General features: G+C 37.0%; 1 protein-coding gene across 1 annotated transcript in view; it reads right to left on the reverse strand.

Annotated features, from left to right (window-relative positions):
• The window catches only part of PKHD1 (PKHD1 ciliary IPT domain containing fibrocystin/polyductin), a 477573-nt gene that overhangs the window by 11244 nt on the left and 439998 nt on the right, over window positions 1–26331 (reverse strand). The window contains exons 61-65 of the mRNA XM_054492265.2: window positions 24750–24885; window positions 23694–23781; window positions 14517–14624; window positions 8192–8350; window positions 2486–2605 (exon numbers count right to left, since the gene is read on the reverse strand). Of these exons, the coding sequence (XP_054348240.2) occupies window positions 2486–2605; window positions 8192–8350; window positions 14517–14624; window positions 23694–23781; window positions 24750–24885 (611 nt within the window). The remainder of the gene's footprint in view (window positions 1–2485; window positions 2606–8191; window positions 8351–14516; window positions 14625–23693; window positions 23782–24749; window positions 24886–26331) is intronic.

Raw genomic sequence — 26331 nt, forward strand, 5'->3', positions numbered from 1 at the left:
ACCCCAAAAAAATGTACATTCATCATCCTTTTGTATAGTTGGTGAACCTGGATAAAATTTCTATTAATACATTTCTTTTAGAAGGAGGCGGGGCGGGTCTTTTTTTTCCCAGCAGTTGTAGTAACTACTGGAATCCAAGAGACCCTTGGATGTGAACACATATATAGCACACATAGTATGCCTGAAATTGTTCTGTGCTCTTTACTGACAGTAATTCACTTATTCTGTATAATAACCATAACTATGGCCAGTATCACTAGGGCCATGTTACTGATGAGGACACTGAAACACACAGAGAAGTTAGTTCTCTTACTTGAGGCCACGAAGTCTGTCAACAGGGAGTCAGATTTAAACCCAGTCTGTTGGACTTCTGGGTTCTATGCTCTTAACTGTCACACTATCCTGATTCTCCAACTGACAATGAGAATTCATTAAATCTTATGAGTAGAAGAGTGACATGAGCAGACATGGATTTTAAAAGAGGGCTTAGATGGCTCTTGATATCAAAAACCCTGGCAACAGTAAAATAGGAGGGATGTATACTTTATTCTCTTCTTCCCCCATCACAACTTTCTAGCACCCGACTGTACCATGCAATTTTTGGTAAAAGCTGTAATGTGGTAAATTTATAATCTGAATCTAGTAGTCATGCTCAGTTCCAACAGTTCAATAATCCTAAGTGCTTAGTGAAGGCAAAGTGCTGGAGAGAGAGACAGCCAGTCACTTTATCAGCAAATGTTAAAAGTTTAAAAACACAGAGGGAAAAGGGAAACTAAAGTGCCATGGCAATAATGGAATAAAACAAAATTTATGTAAAGCTACCAATAATTAGGTGTTTCATAGCTGGTAATAATTTCCAAAGAAAAGCAGGAGATGCCTCATTATTTGTCTTCAAAACGATACTCTTCAGATTTGTACAAAGCTTAGAAGATAAGGAAACAAATCTGCTGTGATCCCCAGAGGAGGATTCAGATAACACATCTTTCTATTTTTAACTTGTATGTCCTAATAAAATGGCCTCTTTGATGCTCCCCTCTCTTCAATCTAAACTCTTCCACAGAGCCCTGTCCCTGTCTCATTCCTAATAATTTATTAATAAGCCATCACATAAAAAATGTTCCTTAATAAAACAGTTAGGCACTGTGGACTGCATAATGTAGTTAATTTAAGCGGGCCACTGAAGTTCACATAGATGGCCATATGAGATTAAGAGAGAGATTAGTACTACTCCTGCCATTCTCTGCAGATGGCAGCTGAATATGAAGAGCTATTCAGATGGCAGTGTTCAAACACCTGTCCTGAGTTTACATGCAATAATATGGTCAAGAGCCTTCTAAAAACCAAAATTAGAATAATCTTAGATGGAATCTTGAATAATTCCCATCCCCTTCTCTCTTTCTCTATTTTTTTCAATAGCACTCCCATCCACACCCCCATACCCTCTACCACCTTCTGGTGCAGGTCCAGGAACTGGAGTATGGCTAACTAATACGATGGGAAAATTGAAAAAAACAAACCAACCTTTATTTCCTTCATGGAAAAATATATAAACAATCAAACAAACTGATACACACTCATGCTTATGCGTGCGTGCACACACACACACACACACATAAACACACACGAAAGATCTCACTCAGCTACTTAGAGTCAGAATAACATTGGACTGCTATTTTTTGCTTAAACACACATTCAGAACCACTAAGATTGGTAAGTCTTTTCAAGCAGAAAATGTGATAATTGACTCTTTTGGAGTACATGTTTTAAAATGTTTCAGGCCCATGGAAATTATATGAATTTTTTCATGTATCATACCCATACTTGGCAAAGCCATCTTGTGCTCTGCCCAGTCTTCCTGTTTGCAGCATTCTTAGTAGGACAAGGGCAAAGCATTCATCCCGGCAAATGCTTATCTTTTCTCTGTTTGTCACTAATTCTAATGGCAATTTAACAATATAACAAGTAATATCAGCTGGCATAACACACCATGGAGGCAAATACTACATTTTGCTAAAAGTACAACTAAACAACAAAGCACAGCTTAACAAGGCTGACTCATTTGTCGAGGGTTCTGTACTCAATCTAATTTGCATAGTCGGTATTTGGCAACTGTACTCTTCTTTCCCAAGTTCAATAATGTTGCCAAATTGGCAGCTTTGCAATAGCTAAAGGAAAGATTATATGCCTATACTCTGGTTTCCCCTTTCCTCTGTGTAACGAACTCAAATGTTAAACCAGTAATCTTCTACTAAAAACAATATATAAATATCAATTCAAATAATTGGTGAATAGCTGAGTGAACCAGCCAGACCTGTGTATTTTTGTGCTGGGGTATAATTTCTTTGAAGGAAAGTAACAAAGACTAAGAAGGGGCTATAAACCAAATTGCTCAGACCATACACAATGCTCCCAAATTGCTCAGGGAGGCTCAGACCATACACAATGGGTCTCTTCTGTGGGGATCATCTCCACCCTCCAAGCTTACCTTCTCCCACCACAGTGTCTTCTTTTTTGGGCCCTTGTGATTCTCGGCGTTTGGATGAGATGTGGATATGATTATTTTGATTATTAGTCTGGGATTCAGGAATCTCTTCAGGTTTTGTTTCTGTATTAATGGAGAAGAAGAAGGAATTTTTTGTTCAGATAAAAAGAACATTTTTATTTGTAAGTGGGACCATCAGCATTTAGGTGTTTCCCTTGTATGTACCCTTGTCCCAAAATTATCACATACATGCAATAGAAAGCATATAACATGCTCAGAGTTCAAGAAATAATGGCATAAAATCCTATATACTGACCACCAACTTTATGGTATAAAACTATACTGTCTGATACAAATAGCAGACACATGTGGCTACTGATCACTTAAAATGTTACTAGTTAAATTGAGATGTATTGTAAGTATAATGTACACACTCAATTTTGAAAAAAAGTGTAAACTACCTAATGTTTTTATATTCATTACATGTTGAAATAATATTCTTGATATATTATGTTAAATGGCTACTAGAGGATTACATATGTGCCTTGCATATGTGGCTCATGTTATACTTCTGCTGGACAGAACTGATTAGCTAGTGACAGAATATTACTAATACTTTTTTTAACCTTTAATTTTGAAATGAGTATTGATTCACAGGCAGTTGTCAAGAAATATACAGGGAGGATTCAAGCATCTTCACCCAGCCTTCTCCATTGTCAACAACCTGTGTAACTACAGTATGATATCAATACCAAAGAATTGAGACCGGTACAAGCCACCAAATGCAAGATGAGGAGGGCTTTTAATAGAAGATTGTATATCTTCAGTCTATCCTTGGCTGAAGAGACACTTCATCTTCTATTCATTTATTTAATAAATTCATTCATTTAAAATATATTTACATTCCTCATGTCAGGCACTGTTTAAGGCTCTGGGAATACCACGGTGAGTAAAAAAGATCTGATCCCTGCCCTCACTGAGCTTTTATTCTAGTTTGGATGGCAGAGGACAAACAAATAAATTTGTAATATGGCAAAGTAATGCCATAACATGGCATGAAAAGGAGATAGTTATGGGTGGGAAGTAGACCTTTTTTTTTCTTTTTCAACTTTTATTTTAGGTTCAGGGGGTACATGTACAGTTACAGGTAAATTGCATGTCACTGAGGTTTGGTGTACAAATGATCACCCAAGTAGTGAACACAGTACCAAATAGGCAGTTTTTCAGCCCTTACCCCCCTCCCACCTTCCCCACTCAAGTAGGTCCTAGTCTCTATTGTTCCTCTCTTTGTGTCCATGTGAACCCAGTGTTTAGCTCCCATTTATAAGTGACAACATGCAGTATTTGGTTTTCTGTTCCTGCATTAATTCACTTAGTTTAGTGGCCTCCAGCTGCATCAATGTTGCTGCAAAGGATGTGATTTCATTCTTTTTAGGGCTGCATTCTATTCCATGGTATATATGTATCACATTTTCTTTATCCAGTGAGCTGTTGATGGGCATCTAGGTTGATTCCATGTCTTTGCTATTGTGAATAGTGCTGCAATAAACATTCAAATGCATGTGTCCTTTTGGTAGACTGATTTATATTCTTTTGGGTATATACTCAGTAATGGGATTACTGAGTTGAAAACTTCTGTTTTAAGTTCTTTGAGAAATCTCCAAACTGTTTTGCATAGTGGCTGAACTAATTTACATTCCCACCAACAGTGTATCAGCATTCCCTTTTCTCCACAACCTCGCCAACATCTGTTACTGTTTTAACTTTTTAATAATTGCCATTCTGACTGGTATGAGATGGTATCTTATTGTATACTAGATTTCAAACTATACTACAAAGGTATAGTAACCAAAACAGAATGCTACTGGCAAAATAATAGACACATAGACCAATGGAACAGGTGAGAGAACTCAATAATGAAGCTGCACACATACAACCATCTCATCTTCAACAAAGCCAACAATAACAAGCAATTGGGAAAGGACTCCTTTTCAAAAAATGGTGCTGGGATAGCTGGCCAGCCATATGCAGAAGAATGAAACTCGACCTTTTCCCTTCACTATATGCAAAATTCAACTTAAGTTAGATGAAAGATTAAATGTAAGACCCAAAACCATAAAAACTCTAGAAAAAAACCTAAGAAATACCATTCTGGACATAGGCCTTGGCAAAGTTTTCATGACGAAGTCTCCAAAAGCAAATGCAACAAAAACATAAATAAAAAAAGCAGGATCCAATTAAACTAAAGAGCTTCTTCACAGCAAAAGAAACTATCAACAGAGTAAACAAACAACCTACAGAATGAGAGAAAACATTCACAAACTACGCATCTGACAAAGTTCTAATATCCAGAATCTATAAGAACTTAAATCAAAAATCAAAAAAGCAAACAATCCCATTTAAAAAAAATGGGCAAAGGACATGAACAGATACTTCTTAAAAGAAGACATACATGTGGCCAAAAGTATATGAAAAGAAATACTCATCATCACTAATCATTAGAGAAATGCTAGTAAAAACCACAAGGTATACATTTTTTGGATAGGCATGATCACGAAGGATATACCCTGAAATAAAATCACAGTAAAACAAAACAAAACAAAAAACCAACAAGAAGAGAAAAAACAAAAGCTAATTGTACTTAAGAATATCTTTGATAAAGCAGTAAAGAAAATTAAATTTTATTTAAAATTCGTATGTGATTTTCCCAAGAAAAAGCAATTTTGCAATTGAATTTTGAGCTGAACTAGCTATTTTTTCATGGAACACCATTTTTACTTGAAAGAGCTTGAAATAATGATTGAGAAATTATGGTTATTCATACTTGTATATTTGTCAGATTTTATTTTTTCTCAAATGAATGAAGTGAGCTTGTAAAACAGAAACAACTTACAGTGTTTGTTCCTCGTGATAAAATTCAAGCTTTCATGGGAAACTTGGAATTTGGGAAAACTTGTATCAACTACATGAGCTTCACAGGTTTCTAATTCTTAATGATTCATGTTATTAACAAATGTGATCTTTTTGAATAGTAGAATGAAATATGTCAACGTTGAGAAGATCTTCACGACTCCATGAAACAATATTTTCAAAATGATCAAAGCATAATGCATGGATAAAAGCTCCATTCAAAGTATGTGATGAGACTGGTGGATGTTCATGTAACAAAGTACAAAAAGGACATTGAGATGGCACTTTAAGTAACTACTTCTTGTCAAGTCTGGGTGCAATAGGAAAGAAGAATGTCCACTATTATCTGTAAAGGCTACTAAAATGCTCATCCCTTTTCTACAATGTATCTGACTGAGGCTGGTTTTCTTCATATACTTCAGCAAAAACAATACATTGCAATAGGTCGAATGCAGAAGCTGCCAAGAGATTCCAGCTGCCTATTAAGGAAGATATTAAAGAGGTTTGTAAGAATGCCACACTCTTTTCACTATATTTTTTTTGAAAATACAATTTTTTAATTTAAAATGTTATGTTTACATGCAATGCATGTATTATTTTAAAATAAGTTAATGAATAAATTTAAAATTTTCTGTTTAAACTTCTAACTTGGAAATACTAATGGATATAGAACCCACATAGACAAAAGTTGTTTAGATTCTCAACAATTATTGAAAGCATAACAAGGTCCTTAGACCCAAATTGAAAATGACAGACACAAAGAGCATACAGCTTAACCAGAGAATCTTTTTTTATGAGTCAGTTGTGGAACAATATATTTTTCTGATTCTGAAGAAATGAATGTTAATTTTAGAAACTTAATAAATATAAAATACAGAAGGTATAAGGAAGAAAATACAAATCACTTATACAGATCTGACTACTGAAAAACTTTCATAAAGTTCCTTGCAATTTCTTTACATCTTTTTTGTTTGTTTAACATAGTTAGGAGTCTGTGCCCAGTCAAGAAAATATGGGGATATCGTACAAGGTAATGTGTCCACAGATATTGAAAGGTTGAAAGAGCAAAAGGAAGACACTGAAGTAATAGATATATTTGTAAACGCAGGAAGAAGTCACGTCTAGAGCTGGGGGATCAAAAGTGGAGTTAGCAGAGCTTAGGAGTTAAAAAGAGCCTTCTCTAGACCTTAGGATTAAAAGTGAGGTTAGACCTTAGGGAGAGACCCCTGCATGGCTACTAGGTTTAGATACAAAATGGAAGATGAGAATCAAATCACCTACTTCACGGGATTACATAAGATAAAAATTAATGAAAATTCTACTTACAAGCAGACAGCACTACACACACCGAATGTAAATAGAACTTTAAGAAGGAAAAACAAAAAGCTGCAAATCACAGCAACATAAGGAAGAACGAGGTCAAGATCCCCTTCTTCTTCAGAAAGACAAGGAGCTGCCTTATAGTTAGTCCAGTCCTGATCAACAGGATGAAGAGAGAAACAGGGATACCAGGCTGTAGCTCAGTTCAAATACAGAAAATGTATCCAGTGGAGCCTCCTTTCCCAAGCATCTCTCAGAGCTCCAAACCCAGTGAATGTTGTAGTAGTGGGACTATGCTACTTCCTCTCACCTTTATTTTGACTTTTTCTCTTTGCCTTTCTTTATTTCTCCTCTTTTAAACTTCACTCTTGCTTTTACTTTGGTTTTGTAGGGCCTCCCAGTAACACAAGTATTTCTTTCACTCATTGGATGGTCTAGGGTTGGCGGAATGGGTGGAATAAGGAATTTGCCAATGCCTGATCTGCTCACCTATCTACTCCACTCTAAGATAGAAAGAAGCTTCATTTACAAAGCCTCTTTCCCTCAGTGACTACAAGTCTCCAGCTTTAAAAAATTAAAAAATAGCATCCACTTCTGGGAAATATTTAGGAACCTACTTAATTCCTATGCTAAAAAATAAACAAACAAACAAACAGACCACTAAGCCCTCTCCCCTTTTAAAGGAGAAGAGGAGAGGATGACATTTCCGCTGATTCTTTTTTTTTTTTTTTTTTTTTTTGAGACAGAATTTCACTCCTGTCACCCAGGCCAGAGTGCAATGGCGCAATCTCGGCTCACTGCAACCTCCACCACCTCCTAGATTCAAGCAATTCTCCTGCCTCAGCCTCCCGAGTAGCTGGGATTACAGGCACCTGCCACCATGCCCAGATAATTTTTACATTTTTAGTAGAGACAGGGTTTCACCATGTTGGCCAGGCTGGTCTCGAAATCCTAACCTCTGGTGATCCACCCGCCTTGGCCTCCCAAAGTGCTGGTTTCCCCTGATTCTTTAACTCACTTTTTGAAGGCTCAGCTGGAAATGGAATATAGTGTTTCAGAGAATGCAATCTAGAGCCAAACTGCCTGGCTTCTTCATGATTTTGAGACCTTGGGCAGGTGACTTACTCTTTTTGTCCCTCTTTCTCTACATACATAATATAGGCACAATATTTTTCACCCACCTCATTGGGTTGTTGTGCGGATTAAATAAATTCCTTTATCTGAAGTGCTCAGAATGTGTTCCATAGTGAGTATTTAGTAAACATAAGTTTTTATTATTATTGCTATTATTACTTAAAATTAGGCAATCCTTGTCTCTAATGTATTAATTGAACAATTTGGCTTGTGTAAGTTTATATTTTAGAGGAGCTCACAAAAATTTGTCTTTGGGGAAAGAAAAAGAATCGTTAACATGTTATGTATGATGACTTTTTTTTCAGAAATTTTCATTCCAAAATAAAAAAAAAAAAAACTACATACTTCTACTTTTGCTTCTTTTAAGCCAACAGCACACCAGACAGCTCAGAGCCAGCCATGAGGCCACAGAGGACAGGGAAGCAGCCAGGATGATGGTCGACTTCTCCTTCCTAGTCACAGGCAAGACAGCAAATGGCTTGGATCGAGCTGTAAAATTGACTCCTATGGCGGGGAAAAGAAGACGTTTCAATGATATGTTAATAAGATGCTAATATAATTAAAATATGGTAAAAATAAATATATTCATAATAGTATCTGGGACATAGTACATGTTCAATATATATTCATTAAATTTAATAAATAAATAAATTATAAATCCAAGATTTATATTTCTAGAGAATCACAAGATTCCAACAATAACACATAATAGTTATTTCCAATTCTGTCAATTATTGACTGAGAATTCTTCCAATTCTCTCTTTTAATTTTCATACCTACCTTCCATACCAATGCAAAATTTCAGCTTCTTTCACTCATGTTTCACTAATTAGAATAAAAATATTCTCAGCTCCAGAATGTATGAAATTACTTGCTCTGATGTATGTATCTACTCAATACGGGCCATATAACACATCAAAACAGGGTCATAGGGACTCCTGCTGCAGCACCATATTGTCTTAGAGAGTTACGTTATCTGGAAAACTAGGACTAGAACAATGGCAGATAGAACCGCTGGCCATGAATGATGGGGCAAGATGGCATCCTCCTGTTGAGACAGTTCAACTCTGTAAGAATTCATCGGAAACTCCTCCCATTTTTGGAGACAGAAAAATTTCTCACCCCATTATTATTTATGAAATGAGGCATAAAATAATCTAAAAAAGAAAGTTACCTATCTGCATAAAAACCCATACATAAATGTTTTTAGCAGCTCTGTACATTGCAAAACCCAGGAACAACCCAAATGTCCTTTAGCAGGGGAATGGATAAACAAACTATGGTTTATCTAGATAATGGAAAACTACTCAACCAAAAAAGAAAGAAAGGAAAGAAAAAGGAAAAGAAACAAACACAGCTGATAACCTGTAACAACTAGAATGAGCACAAAAGGCATTATGCTGAGTAAGGGAAGCCCATCTCTGAATGGTACATACTTGTAGGATTCCATTTATATAACATTGTAGAAAAGACAAAACTATAGAGTTAAAGAACAGATCAGTGGTTGCCAAGGATGAATGCTGGAGAAGAGCTACATGTATGTGAGAACAGATTTTTGGGGTGTTGAAATGGTCCTTATCCTGACTGTGGGGATGGTTAGATGGATCTATACATGTATTTGAAGTAATAAAACCACATACAAAAATGTCAATTTTATAGTACATTCATTTTAAAAATAAATTGTTTGAAAACTTGCCTTTAATTTGGGGGGTGATGAATATATTCATTATTCTAATAATGAGGATGCTTTCATGGGAGTAGGCATTCATCAAAATGTATCAAATGGTATGCTTTAAATATGTTTATCATGTGTCAATCATATCTCAATACAAACAGGTTTATTTTAAAAAAAAAAAAAAAACCTTGTTTATGAACAGTTACAGCCAGCATTTTTAAAGCAGCTCATTCAAAACAAACAAGCAAACTTCAAACTTCTGCTTTCATCCACATAACTAAGGCAAAAAGAGTTTTTATTTTAGGTACTCAAGGAAACACCATGTTTTTCTTTGCTGTGCTTTCACTGGGCTGAACCTGACAATTTTACTGGCAGTCACGGTCAGATCTTCAATCTCTTGACTTCTGGCTGACTTGGTCCCAAAGCTACTACAACAAAATCTCCTCTGTATACATCATGTATCTGAGCTATATTTGGCTTGTTTGTTATCAATTAATTGCTTTTTATGGGCATCTGAATAAGCTCAATCAGGCCCAGAGATGGGGGAATAGATTTTACTTGGGATTTACAGAAGTAAAAACTAAATTCTTTATACTTTTATCCATTTTTCAATGATTGCTCAGTAATTGTTTACTGGGTCAAGTTGATAAGTTACCAGTTCCCATTCTTAAGATATTTACAAGCTAGTAAATGAAATAAGATACACATAACAAACATTTGTTAAACAAATTGGGATGTGACACATGCCACTAGAATAATGCAAATCAATTGCTTTGGATGTTTATTTTTCATTGATATGATTAGGGAAAGCATCCTGGAGGAGGAAGTATCTGAGGGGACTTTGAAGGCTGTGCAAATACATGAACAAAGACAGAGAGGAGAAAATAGCTATTGATACTTGGGAGACTTATGCAGGAAAATACTGGAACTTAATGCTAGAAGAATTTGAGACAAATCTGGATAGGCATTAAATATCAGGCAAAAGGCCCTTGAGAACATTCTGAAGGCATGAAGTATCACAGAAGAAAAGATTCTTTTTTATTTTTATTTTGTTAATAGAGACAGGGTCTAGCTCTATCACCCAAACTTGAGTACAATGAGTGGCACAATTATAGCTCACTGTAGCCCTGAACACCTGGGCTCATATGATCCTCCTGCTTCAGCCTGCCAGGTGGTTGGGACTACAACCATGTGCCACCATGCCTGGCTAATTTTTTGTTAATTTATTGTAGAGATGGGGTATTGCTATGTTGTCCAGGCTAGTCTTGAACTCCTGGTCTCAAGTGATCCTTCAGCCTCAGCCTCCCAGAATGCCAGAATTACAGGCATGAGCCACCCCGCCCAGCCTAGGGGGAGAGTCTAAACTGAAAAGTGACATGAGCCACATAAAATATAGTCAGTCAGTTTTTGTATAGAACACAAAAATGACAGAGAAGCTAAAGTCAGGGTGACCAGGCGAAATTAAATCCAAGGGTGGAGACCACTGGCTCTCAATTATTTTAGCAGCAGAAGATTTTTTAAAACTGCAGTCTTAAAAATAATCTCAATATATTCACTTATTCATAAACAAATATTTATTTGTGGCTATGATGCACCAGGCTTTTCTACACCCTTGGGATATAATGTCAAACTAAGCAGAATCTTTGTCCCTTTGGAACTTTGGTCTCAATGGAGGACCCAGCACACAGACAGTAGACAAACAAATAAATACGTAGATACTATAAAGCCAGGGAGTGATAAGTGCATAAAGAAAACTAAGTGAGTTTATAATACAGAATGGCTGGAGGTGTGGGGAGGATTGGGGATGGTATAGACTGAGTGATCCAAAAGAGGCCTCTTTGAGGAGGAGATATTTGAGAAGAAATCTGAATGAGCTGAGTGAGCCACGTGACTTTCTGAAGGGAGAATATTCCAACCAAGGAATTGGCAACCACAGGTAGAGTTTCTCTGGCTAAGTGTATGTGTGGTGAAGGTTGGGGGGTGTGTGGATTTGTGGGTGATACCTGGTTACATTAATCTCTTCTCAGCAGCAACCCCTGAGGGCCTCCCAAGAACCCCATGGCACCAAGAAATGGTCATAAAAGCCACAGCCTGCCTACACCATGGTAATGATAGTGAATGTGGAAAGGCTGGCTACGAAGTCAATACTACAAACTTACAGAAACCCTTATCTCTTGACAGTGTCTCAGGAAGTTTAGAAGTGATAAATGAGCTGGATTTGATAATATGTCAAACTTAAGAGGATTCCATAAATACTTGGGCAGATCTATTTTCTGTATTTCTGAAATAGGAAAAATAATTTGTTTTTCTCTCTAAGATATTGGAGAGATGAGGGAAAATAGTGGAAATGATTGCAAATTCTCTGCTTGATTCATGAATGAATGAAACAACAGACCAGGCACAGTGACTCATGCCTGTAATGCCAGCATGAGCCCAGGGGTTTAAGACCAGCCTGGGCAGCATAGTAAGATCCCATCTCTACCAAAAAATAAAATAAAATAAACTAACTGGGTGTGGTGGCACACACATCTGTAGTCCCAGTTACTTTGGAGGCTGAGGTAGGAGGATTGCTTGAGCCTGGGAGGTCGAGACTTCAGTGAGCCATGATTGAACCACTGCACTCCAGCCTGGGTGTTGGGTGACAGATTGAGACCCTCTCTAAAAATAACAACAACAACAAACACACACACACACACACACACAACAACAACAACAACAGAACCAACAATAACATAAAACAATGCTTATCAGACCTATTATTTTGAAGCCTATTAGAAATAAGAAATTTCATTGATTGGTGAAAATGTGTGAATATATGCTGCTTTCCCAAACATTCTAGCACTTGAAATGGATATACTTGGAAACAAGGAGTTACTCTCTGGACGTGTACCATAACTCAGCGTGTCTGGACGTGTACCATTACTCAGCGTGATGTCAACAAGGGGTCAAAGAAGCGCAGATCTTTAATATTTTTCCTTTCTTTTTATCCTCCATCTATTCTCTCCAAATTTAAACTTTTATAAATCTCATTCTGAAAGAGTCTCACCTAATAGACTTGATCTTGAAAATTATGAAGAATAATTTGGTGAAAAACACTAAGGGAAAACTTTCCAGATGATTCTTCAGTTAGTTCTTTTTACAGGCTGTAAGTAGAAACTACAATAAAGCAGTAGTATACTAAGTGTGAACACCAAGGCCAGTTCAAAATCACAGGAGTTACCAAGAAGTTTCTGTCTACAATACATTTCGCATTTGGTTTTACAACCTATTCCTTAAAATAAACTTGATAACATATTTGGTTAGTCTTAATTAATTACTGAGGTAATTAAAGGACAAAGGTCTTTTAAATGTCACACAAATCTGGAACAAAATATGCATTCCTGCCTGTCTTACCCTTTAAAACATATCCATTCAAAAACTCAAGCTTACGGCACAGTCCCTGGGAATTGGGAATCCTACAGTCAAGGACACTGTACGTTTGATATGAACCTGTACTTATATTAGGACACTTTGACACATAAAGTGTGTGTAAATTGCTCTTTTAACAAGTATTTAAGCAATCATCCTCTGAAGTATAAATGTGACTCTCATGAAAACATATAATGAGCACTTGTCAACAGGTTATTTATCTCATTAAGGAAAAAACCAGGAAAAACACGAAACTGGTTTAAATAGCATTTAAGAGATAATGATCACATAGCCAGGGAGCAATAATATTATCTGATCTCAGAAGATAGTCTTTTTGTTAAAAAAAAAAAAAAAAAAAAAAAATCCAGGCTGGGCATGGTGACTGATGCCTGTAATCCCAGCATTTAGGGAGGCCAAGGCAGGCGAATCACGAGGTCACGAATTCGAGACCAGCATGGCCAACATGGTGAAACCTCATTTCTACTAAAAACACAAAAATTAGCCAGGCGTGGTGGCGCATGCCTGTAATCCCAGCGACTCAGGAGGCTGAGGCAGAAGAATTGCTTGAACCTGGGAGGTGGAGGTTGCAGTGAGCCAAGACTGTGCCACTGCACTCCAGCCTGGGTGACAGAGTGAGATTCCATCTCAAAAAAAAAAATCCAAAACTTGGAATTAAAGGAAAAATGATTATGATTACAGATCTTATCAGTGTCATACCGGAACATTTTCAAAAGGCCCGTTGAAAGTTTATTAAGTTCTCTCAAACATACATTTGTTTCACTTACTATTTATTATTTATTTATTAGGACCCAGACATGTTTATTTGTAGAAGATTGACATGCTGAAACAATTTTTATACAGTTAAGGATGCAAATGATATCTGTAAACATTGGACTATCAAAATTTTGCTTTTATTGCCCTGTGTCCATTGCAAACTTATTTCAACATTTCTTCCCTGGCTATATGATCACTGTCTCCCAAATGCTATTTTAATTAGTTTTCTTATCTTCTGATTTCCTCATTAGTGAGTTAAATAACATGTTGACAAATGATCAGTATATATTTTAATGAGTGTCACATTTAATATGCTGGAGGGCATTTTTTTACATGTTTTGTCAAAAAGAACTGGATCAAATATGCAATTTACACACCCCTTATTCTGAAGTGCCAGGATGTTGATGGGTACTGTCCCCATTTGGCAGGGGGTTAAGGAGGACAGGACCCAAAGTTAGAATTTCAACATCCCATGACTCTCTTTCTTATAAATTAACTTTCTCCTATTAATATCTAACCAAATGTCATGTAAGCAAGTAAAGGAAAAAGACAAGTAGAACACTGAAAGTAAACTTCAATGTTGAGAAGGAAATGTACATTTGGTTTCTTGCTCACCAGGAGTAACCTGAGGTTTCCATTTCTACATGTGCTCTTTCTTCTCAAGCTTAACGATACAGTCAAGTGAATTTATTTTCTAAACTACAAAGACTTCTTATTCATGATAGTAGCTATTTCCATTGTAAGGGAGAAAGGATTATCTTCTCAAAAAAAAAAACAAAAAACAGAGAATAAAAGCACACTGTATAAAATTACCTGGAGGAGAAGTGACAGTAAAAATAAAGTGCCAGTTTGACCCAGAGATCAAGACTGCCAAGTTGTAGAAGCTAACATAACCATCTTGAGTTTCTGCCTGGGTGCACCCTACAAAAAAGCACAAAACAAAAATTAGCTGTTTATTATCTAATCTCGAACAAAGTCTTCATGTCTTCTGTGAAGGCAGACATTTGGACAATAAAGGACAATTTTTTAAACTCAAAGAGGTTACCTAATCCATCAGGTTCTTCTTAGTCAAGACTTAGAACCAAATGATCCAAGACAGAATAATAACAGTTAACATATATTGAAAGCTCCACTATGCCAGACACTGTTCTTTATATACACGATTGCCTACAAACTACACAACAACCCTATAAAACACACTATTATCTATATTCTAGCAATTAGGAAATAGGATCATGAAAGACTAAATTATGTGGTACTGGGGTTACAGCCCAAATCTACCTGATTTCAAAGTTTGCATTCTTAACCACTACAATATATTGGCTATATTATTATTAAATGTATAATATATAAAGAAAGAAATTCTATTATCTTTCTAGGTGGTCAGTTTCTACAGTCTGTCTTTCTTCTATTCAAGTTATCTATAGTTTATGTGGTACCAGAGTTAGGCCAAGAGATCAGGACCATGGCAATCTATCAAATAATGACTGATAAAGCTACTCTGATTTAGCAACTTGAATTGCCTGAGCCTTGGCTTCCCTAACTAAAATTAAAAAAAAAAAAAGGAAAAAAAAACCTTGCATCTTCTAACAGTAGATCATCCACTTATAAAGTGAAAAAAGGCAGCTTAACTCAGTATCGCATTCACAATACCATTAATCATCTTTTGACTCCACCATCCCTAAATTATTTTCCTAATTAACAGCTGCTAGACTTTACTCTGGAAATGTCAATATGATTGGCATGGTGGAAAAAGGGTTATGAAAGTGGTCTGAAAGTTTACAAGTTGGTTTGAGATCTCTAAGGCTGAAATGTGTCATAAAGATATAATATGCTTAGTGTTACATTTTTCATTTCAATTGCTTAATCTTTTTGTGAAAACATTGTCTTTCTTCATCAATTTTGCAGAGCTAACTAAAACTTCTTTTTTGAGAAAGATCTTTTGCTTCATCTCTTCTGAGTTCCAAAATAAATAAAATGCCCAGTAAAATGAAAATAAATAAGCCAAGACTCAAATAAATGATAGGCGCCCAAGATAAATGCAGTTTGTACTCTTTAAAACCTATATGCATCAAAATTATGGTCAATAAACTGTTGCAAACAATGAACTGCAGAGTACAGATGTTCAACATGAAATCATTTGCTGCAGTTTTTCCTTTGACAAACGTCCTTATTGTTCCCATCTTTGGAAGAATACAAAGCAGCATTTAATCGAAATGTGTCCGTAGAGCACAGTGAGTTGGCCTCATAGAACAGCCGCCAAATTGCCTAATGGAAAGTGCTTTAGTTCTAAATGGGTTTGCTTTTGCGTTAAATACCAGCTTGCCTTAGAGATCTCTACAAAGATTCCCATATATATCTATGATATTCTCAGATTTGAAGCATATGTGCCCAAAAGCTGAGGCAGTTGCTGCCAAGTACAGCACATTACTCCAGGGTTCATCATATCTTCAGAATAGCTATGATGACATATACAAATGCAATTGACAGGCTCCCTGATCAAGCTGGTAAAAACAGTATACTGGCTGGGGGACTTGGGATGGGGTTGGGTGCTGGGCTCGAGCAACTTTGGAATTGATTACACAACTACCAGGGAATGATACCTGAATGGGTTTCTGCAGGATAGATACTTTCTAAAATACCTTTGCAGCCCAAATTATCCCCACAGCTATCCCATTCACTCCTAGGTATGCATACTATCAAACTGTTATATCGTTAATGTTGAGATGTTATCTTTAAAAGTATTAAGGACTTTTTTGTGCAACTATGATCCATAAATGCCAAAGGATATTGAAGACCTGTAAATAATTGTCCTTGAGTATATAAATTCACTTTTTATGATAATAGGTTGTAACTGCCTTTTCACTGAGAAGGGTCTACTAAAGAAAAAAGAATATGAAGTTAAATTGCAGAACAAAAGATTTAGAGGAGATATATAGATATGGTTTTGTTGTTGTTATTTTGTTTTTCTCCAGGAAATACTTATAGTAAGTTAGATAATCCATCCCAAATGCTTTTGGTGCATTCTTTCTGAAGTGAAAAAGTAGTATTTCACGATGGCTTCAAGAGAAACTTTCAATCATATAAAAGAGGGTATTTTGGTGACATGGGTGTGCTAAAAACAGAAAATTACATGTGATTTCTTCCCTACTTCATGACTCACTCACACAAAAAATGTGTGTATATAAGACACACTCAAACTAGTCCTCACACATTCCCATTGGATCTCTTAAAAAAAGATAATAGTGACAATACTGATCCAAATGAGCTAGTTGGCTTCAGTGTGGCTTGGTGTCCATAGAATAAAAGAGTAAATGGTATCTCATCTCACACCAGTTAGAATGGCAATCATTAAAAAGCCAGGAAACAACAGATGCTAGAGAGGATGTGGAGAAATAGTAATGCTTTTACACTGTTGGTGGGAGTGTAAATTAGTTCAACCATTGTGGAAGACAGTGTGGTGATTCCTCAAGGATCTAGAACCAGAAATACCATTTGACGCCACAATCCCATTACTATGTATATATCCAAAGGATTATAAATCATGCTACTATAAAGACACATGTACATGTATGTTTATTGCAGCACATTCACAATAGAAAGGACTTGGAATCAACACAAATACCCATCAACGATAGACTGGATAAAGAAAATGTGGCACTTATACACTATGGAATACTATGCAGCCATAAAAAGAATTAATGTCCTTTGCAGAGACATGGATGAAGCTGGAAACCATCATTTTCAGCAAACTAGCACTGGAACAGAAAACCAAACAGCATGTTCTCACATGGGAGAAGTGGGAGTTCAACAATGAGAACATATGGGCACAGGGAGGGGAACATCACACACCAGGGCCTGTCAGGGGGTGGGGAGCAAGGGGAGGGATAGCATTAAGAGAAATACCTAATGTAGATGACGGGCTGATGGGTGCAGCAAACCACCATGGCACATACATACCTGTGTAACAAACCTGCATGTTCTGCACATGTATCCCAAAACTTAAAGTATAATAAAAAATAAATAAATGATAGATAGATAGATAGATAGATAAAGAGTAAATGCCTCATTCATTTTGCATGGCCACAACATGATTCTAAGCTGGTCGGGCATGACATCCTTAAGGTTACTGAAAGAAAAATAATGAAATATGACGTGCAATAAGTGTCAGGACAAAGTAAAATATAAAGTCTCAGTAAGGTATGATATAGGAGAAGGTATGAAGAATAGGTAAGGCATGCAGCATGAGTAAGGTACTAGGTATAAATAATGTGCAAAGTGTGGCAAGGTACAGAATACGAGTAAGTAAGATATGGACTATGGGTTAGAAATGAAGTGTGAGTAAGGGTCTGGAGAATGTGTAAAGTATGTGTACTCAGTAAGGTACAGATGATGGGTAAGGTATGGAGTGTGAATAAGGCAGGAGTATGTGTAAGTTATGGAATATGGGTAAGGCATAGCATATGAGTAAGGTACTGGGCACGGTAATATATGAAGTATGGCAAGGTATGGGATATAAGTAAGGGATGGGCCAGGCACGGTGGCTCACGTCTGTAATCCCAACACTTTGGGAGGCCAATACGGGCGGACCACCTGAGGTCAGGAGTTTGAGACCAGCTTGGCCAACATGGCAAAACCCCGTCTCTACTAAAAAACAGAAAAATTAGCCAGGCATGGTGGTGGGCACCTGTAATCTCAGCTACTGAGTAGGCTAAGACAGGAGAATCGCTTGAACCCGGGAGGCGGAGGTTGCAGTGAGCTGAGATCACACCACTGCACTCCAGCCTGGGTAATAGAGCCAGACTCTCCCTCAAAATAAAAGTAAGGTATGGACTATACATAGGGTATGGAGTATAAGTAGGGTCCTAGGTATGGATAAGCATATTGAGGAGCAATGTAAGGAGCAATGTAAGGCATGAATGTGGGTATGGTTTGGAGTATGGGTAAGGAATAGAATATGGGTAACGTATGGAGTAGACAATGGGGAGGTGAGTTCCAGTAGTCATGTGAGAGTATCTGTTGTAAATATTACTAGAACATGAAAAAAAGCTAAAAATTAATATTTTTATGCGGCTGTATTATTTCAAGATCAGAAGGTGAGTGACTGTTACGTATCCTAAGCACTTTCTATACCAAAACGCCAACAGTAGCAAAATGGCACTGAAAAATGAACAGAATGACAGAATTAAAACAGGCAGTTCAAAATGCAATTCTGAATGTTTCATCTTCACAGTGGGCAATGTTGGATAAATTCACTTAATTTTCTTACTTTCTTAATGACATGTCTTGTGTCTACAAATTTGTACAAGGACCATTCCGGTCTGTCCTCATTCCTTGGGATTTTAAATCCAAGAAGTTTCTAACTGAACTGCCCACATAAAAAAAAAAAAAAAAATGACCAGGAGCAAGAATATGAGTTAGCCACACAGGTGTTACTTTCAACAAAGTGAACAAAAGATAGATTGTGTAAGTGGAAGGGAAAGTCTGGAGAGTCTATGGGGAGATTCTGACAAAATATGCAACATTACCTGGGCCTTTAAATTTGGATTGTATAAAGAGAACGTGGAGAGGGTACTGAGGAGAGCAAGACCTCGAAGTTTGGTAGAAAATTATTTTTGTGGAGGCTGAAAACATTTAGAGTCTTGTTTTGTTTTGCTTTTTGTTTGTTTCAATTATTTTACTTTATGTTAAATTCCGGGATATATGTACAGAACATGCAGGTTTGTTACATAGGTAAACGTGTGCCGTGGTGGTTTGCTGCACCTATCAACTCATCACCTAGGTATTAAGCCCCACATGCATTAGCTATTCATCCTGTTGCTCTCCTTCCCCCTACCCCTCCCCACAATCCCTGTGTTGTTCCCTGTGTCCATGTGTTCTCACTGGAAAACATTTGGCATCTTAATAAGTAAGTAGATAGGGTAAAAAAATTACAGGTCAAAATAGTAAAAAGTCAAACTGAAAAGAGAGTGGGAAAATTCATTGTTCTAATAAAATAATAAGATGAAGCAAGCTTTAAAAAGTAAGCGTTTTGAAGCTGTGAAGCTTTAATCAGGAGATGTCAATCGCCTCCTTAAGAGAATTTTTAGAAGGGGATAATTTCATTTTCTGGAATCGATGAGGTGTAGCTTTGCCAGAAACAAAAGGTATAAGCTAAATTAAATGGTTACATTAAAAAAAAACTGAGATCTGAGATTAATTCATTGAAAACAACATCAAATGATTATTCATTAACTTGGAGACTTTATTACAACAATTTTATATGTTTCTTAAGAGACAAATAACAAAAAATTAAGGAACAATGTCATCAGAAAAGGTAGGCAATGTGCACCATATGATAGGAACGGTGGGCCAATAATAAATGCAATTAGAAGACGAGGCACATCTATGACTGACTTATGCCTATCCATTTGAGCATTCTGTATATTTTATGGAAAACATCTGAATGAGCTTAGACTCATAGCCAGAGTAGAGCAAGAAATAACTGTAAAATCATGGCCTATTCTTGGAACTCAGTGATTTTGCAGGTAGGCTGATGTTTGAGCTGGCACATGAGTCGTTTCCAAGCCTGAAAAAAACATTTTGGACAACACAAAACCAACAGAAATGCCTTACCTGATTCATGAGGTGCACAGGAAAGTGGATAAGATGACTTTGTTTTGTTTTGCTTTGTTTTGTTTTGAGATGGAGTCTCACTCTGTCACCAGGCTGGAATGCAGTGGGCGATCTTGGCTCACTGCAACCTCCACCACCCGGGTTCAAGCAATTATCCTGCCTCAGCCTCCTGAGTAGCTGGGACTACAGGCATATACCATCATACCCAGCTAATTTTCATATTTTTAGTACAGACAGGGTTTCACCATGTTGGCCAAGATGGTCTTGATCTCTTGACCTTGTGATCTGCCCACCTTAGCCTCTCAAAGTGCTGGGATTACACGCGTGAGCCACCGAGCCTGGCCAATAAACTGAATTTTTAAAGAGTGGTAAACACATCCTCAAATTTGCATAAGAATGGGGATATTTGGCCAATTATAAAAAGATACATACACACCATATCAATTCATAATTTTCAGTGATTTATTGGTATGAAACTTCCTTTCAATATGTTACTGGCAAATCTCAAAGGATGCTTCATTATCATTACGATACTAACTGCATTAAAAGCCAGTGCTTGAAATCACACTTCTAGAAAGAAGGATTTGCAAAAGTTAATAAGATTTCCTACTTATTCCCCTATAATAATATGCAAATATCATGATAATAATAGATAATTGTGCTTAAAACAACCGTTATTTTTTAAAAAAAATTTTACCAGTATTGATATATATCTCTTTGTATAGTATGCATATTTTGAAAACATTATTTTCTTTTTTCTTTTTTTCTTGAGACAGTCTTGCTCTGTCACCCAGGGTAGAGGGCAGTGGCACCATCTTGGCTCACTGCAACCTCTGCCTCCCGGGTTCAAGTGATACTCGTGCCTCAGCTTCCCAAGTAGCTGGGATTACAGGCGCGTGCCCACCATGCCCGGCTAATTTTTGTATTTTTAGTAGAGACGGGGTTTCACCATGTTGGCCAGGCTGGTCTCAAATGTCTGACCTCAAGTGATACAGCCGCCTTAGCCTCCCAAAGTGCTGGATTACAGGCACGAGCCACCGTTCCCAGCCTGAAAACACTATTTTCAAATCACATGTGAAATCACAAAGAATTTATAAATTATTTCTCATCTAAAATAGTAACACAATATTTAGTGCAGAGATTTGCTTGAGTCCTAGCTCTTGGTCAGAATTATTCAACAATTCTGAATTCAAGGAGTCAAGATAAACCCATTGTCTCTATTCTTTTATTGGGACCCTGTAAGGATTTTTGAAAACTGTCTGACATAGAAGTTGTGGGGAAGGGAGTGAATGCTTTCCTTTCTGATGATATTTTGCATCTACCTCAAAAATCATTTTTAATCCACTTGAATTCTTGGGACACTTTTTAAATTTTCTCATTGAAACTAGTGGGAGTGATTAAAGAAATTTAACAGATTCACTTTTTCAGACTATTATAATCTCCAGCTCCCTATCCAAATATATGAGATGATTTTTAAATGTTCCACTGAACCCTTCTATTCTAGGTTATATTAGGTTGACATAAAATGAATTTCTCTTCACCTCAAGGTGAAGCCCAGAATTGGACTGTGATATTGTGCATGATTGGGACTCCCTCCGATGAGAAGGAAATACACAATCCTACCCATAAGCAGAGGAAGAATTTCAAGGTGCTGTGGTAATTGTGAGGCCCCTTGTGCAGAGAAGAAACCCCTATGCATGAAGAGTTTGAGGCTGTCAGGCAAGATCTGTGTGTTGGGAGACTGACTGCACACAATAGGGAGAAGGCTCCGGGTAGGAAGCGTGATTAATAATTTATGGGTTATGTTGGAGGGAGGCAGGTAAGAAGAAAAAAACTCTTGTGACACCCAGAACACAAACTATATTAATTGTAAAACACAACCTCTTGCTCTTACTGCCTTAAAACTGAAATCAAAAGGGCCTGCGTCTTAATTTGGCCCAGCAGCCAGGTTGTACTTACCTTTTCGTGTTTCTCATCATAAAAGCTCTTGCTTTTTGCTCCCAATCCAGTCTTCCCCATTTCAGTAAATAACACCGATATCCACCCAATATAACAAGATCAAAACCTAAAAGTTGTCCTTAAGTTCTTGCTTTCTTTACTCCCAGTAGATTCTGCTGATTCAACTTCCAAAAGACATTCTGAATCAATCCAGTTGTGATCTCCACCATCTCTTGCCTGGCCTTTTGCAATCACTTTCCAACTGGCTCAGGAGGTTCACTCTTGCCATTCTCCAATCCACCCTCCACAGAGCAGAGTGGTCCTCTAAACATGTGAGTCAGACCTTGGAACTGGCCTGCTTAAAGCCCTCCAATGGCTCTGCATCTCACCGAGAATGCAGCCCAAACTCCCCACCATGGTCCCCAAAGTCCTCTGTTGACTGTCTGGCTCCAGCACCTCTCTCACTTTTCCTCTTCCCTTGATCTCCCTTAGTCATGAGGCTCCTTTGCTTTAATTCTGTTTCTCAAACATATTCTCCTTAACATATTTTCTGTGGATAACATATTGTACCGTTTTACAACATAAAAACACAATGATTGAACTATTTCATAATAAATTAATATGTGCCTCTTTGAGTAGGTTGTATTTCAATGGTTTTGTGTGTGAGAGGGTTAAACAGGAACTTAGAACTCAGAAACTATTTTTCCCATAAAAATCATGTTATACCTGCTTGCTTCTCTCTAGATCAGGCTCTAAAATGCACATTCTTGGGTCCTTCTGCAGAATATGTTGCCAAACTATCTTGGGCCTAGTAGAAATCTGCATTTTAAATAGATTTTCGTATAAACAAGCTTCAAGGAAAGTAAGTGGAGCTGGCAGTGGTGCTGGGATAGAACAGGAAGGCAAAAGAGGGTAGACGAAGATAAAAAGGAGAAAAACTAGCTGAGGGCTGCTGTGGGTCAGGTGCTTTTGCATTTATCATCACATTTATTCTTCATACCACTGAGAGCAAGTCTTTCTATTTCCCCATAGAAATCATATTGTACTTGGTAAATTGCTCCCTGGCCCAGTCCATGATACTATACCAAACAAGGGTATGTCATTGGGGCACTGAGTGGACTGTAGAAAACCTAGGATTTGACACTCACCCAAAGATGCCATGCACTTTTCCTTACACTACCTTAAGGATATGGACATGTTGAAAATGTTGCTTTATTGTGAAAGGGAAGGGAGAGAAAAAGTGGTGACTTTAGGTTTGCTGCCAGCCTAATCTTTTTCAGACACTGACACTGTAGATTAGGGATGAAGGAGTTTCCCTCCAAATTACTGAAGAAATTCTGTATTACCAGTTTTGCTATGAATTCCTAATGGGTGCAAACATTTTCTGTGCAGATAAAGTGGTAACAGATATCTGAAATTTACAGATACTTTACCTACCTTTTAGCACTGAGTCTGATGCTCCTTCCAGGGAAGCTGAAATTGTCCATGGCTCTGAAGGAGGTCCCAGAGACTCCACTCTTCGATTCTAGAAATGGGAATAGGAGGAGGGAGGAAGAAAAAGTTGGATTCAGAAGAGAATTTTGTGAAGTTAGAAAAGATGGTTCAGATATATGCTTTTATAAAGCACATATTCAGTAGAAATAAAGGAAAGAAAGTGATAAATAAATGTTGTTTTTCTCATGTTAAGAATACATCAGAATTAACTTATTGTAAGAAGAGTGAGGAAATTATTGGAAGACAAGTTGGGGCAGGATAGTGAGGAGAGGAAAGGAAAACTATGTTTATAGAAAAGAATGGTACTATGTGCTGAAGGTTCGTAAGAAAGGAAAAGTAAAGAGAAGAAAACAGGAGAGAGCTGGATGAGTGCCTGACCACATCAAAGTTGACAGGTTTCCAAGTGTGGACCTCAGTGCCACAGATTTCTCTCTGCAAACATGCCAGGGGATGCATTTATAAACAGGAGAAAGCCAGTTCAACAATCATGGTCACTATGAATTTTGTAAAATACTGAAAAGATAAAATAGAATCAGGACACAAAGCCTGAAATTAGAATTAAGCACAGAAACTTCTTGTTTTACTTAATCACATATAAGAGAGATTATTTTAAAAAACATAAAACTGTAATGTATCTATAATGTCATAAGTTCCTTCATTAGCATGTGAAAAACTTCTTCATATATAGATCTACTTCTTTATGAAGGCTAGATTTCAGAGAAGATGTGACAGACCTACTTCAAGAATTTGGTTGGGGAGGAAAAGTATCAGAATTTTATTTTTACCCTTCATCAAATTCTGAATGTTCAGAGAAAATAGAAGGAAGGCAGGCTGTGAAGTGGAAGGAAAATGTGAAAGTAATGAGAAGCTCTAAGTGCAACAAATTGCACACAGTGGGCACTCTGTAAATGTGTATCAATGATGACACACTCTAAAAGACAGGCTGAATGCTACATGCTACTTAGCTCTAAAGACAGATTGTTACCTGTGAAAAGTTACCTGCCCATCCAAAAATACCAACTGTGGCTGCACTGGAAGCTCATTTCCCACTTCTCCATCTGAAGGCTGGACTAGGATGGAAAGTGCATAGGGCCGAATATATATCAAGTTCCCAGTTTTAAAACTGCTTGTATTTCTGGCAGATATAAAAACAAACAAAATACATCCTTAGGATTACACATATCCCTATGGAAGCAATTTTCCACAATCCATTATTACCAGTGAAAATATTTGCATTTTCCTGTGTTTCTAGAAAATAATACATTGTGTAGTGAACACGGCTTTATAGCAAAGGTTAATTATGTATGTATTTGATATGTTTTCTTAGCTATAATAAAAATGGACTGGGGGTAGGGAAAATCACAAATTATGAGTGTATATTTTTATCATCATTTATTAAAATCAGCCAAAAAATAAAAGCCTCAGTGAAAATTAGCCTCTGACTAATATAGATAATAATAATAAAAGCCTCAGACTAAAGTGAGAGGACATGGACACGTCCAATAGTAAGCTATTAAATCAGCTTTCCAAATAATGCCCTGATTTGTGGGTGTGTTCCAATTCTGTGATATAAATACTACCACCATAGCTAATTCTGAGATGACAAGATAATATCACTGAGCAGAGCTGGGAAGAGATGCCCACAGCAAACTCCATTACACCACTGTTTTACACAGAATAGCTCATTTAGTCGTCACAACAAGCCATATTTATATTTTCCGAGTGTGCTTGTACTAAATGGATTCAATAACTATTAATAGCATTAATGAATTAATGTACTTCAGTTGCATGAAGCATCTGAGGAGAATAATACTTAGAATTGATATTTACTGAGCACGTACTCTATACCAAGTTCCATGATAAAGTGTTCATGTATAAATTCATTGCATCTTTAAAATGACACTATGTGATAGGTACTCTTACTTATATATGAAGAAATTGAGGTCCAAAAAGGCTTAAATAACTTGCCAAAGGTCCTACAAATAGTAAGTGTTGACCAAGATCTACAGTGGTTAACCAATGACCTATATTGCTTCTTAGTTCCTTTGAACATATTAAGTGCTGACATGACTTAGCAACAAAACGAAACACATAGAAAATAGTCATATAATTCATGACAGTGTAAAACATATTTCACTCAGAGTTTTGGTATTTTTGATGACAGAGCCTGCTTCATTAAAATAAAATTATACACCTATTGTCCCATTAAGCCTATTGTGTATTACGTATCATAGGCATGCAACAGATGTTTGGCAACTAAATGGAGACATCTGGACATCACATATCATATATGGGACCCTGACATAGAGCATCCCTTGGTGAGTTATCCTCAATAGCCTAGGCCAGGTCTCATGAGGCATTTATTTATTTATTTATTTTTAAAGTAGCCTACTTCGCTTTCTCCCATTAAATGTTTGTAAGTCAACTATTCTATTTCCTAACTACCTCCCCTTCCCCACATGAGAAGGAAAGGATAAAGTATTTATTTAACATGGAGGGTGCATGTCAGGAAAAAGTGAAGATTTGTTCTGAAAGAGGAAATAGTGGAAGAGCAAATACAATGGATCACTAAATATGAAGT

Source organism: Pongo pygmaeus, chromosome 5, assembly GCF_028885625.2.
Source record: "Pongo pygmaeus isolate AG05252 chromosome 5, NHGRI_mPonPyg2-v2.0_pri, whole genome shotgun sequence".
Taxonomy (NCBI): domain Eukaryota; kingdom Metazoa; phylum Chordata; class Mammalia; order Primates; family Hominidae; genus Pongo; species Pongo pygmaeus.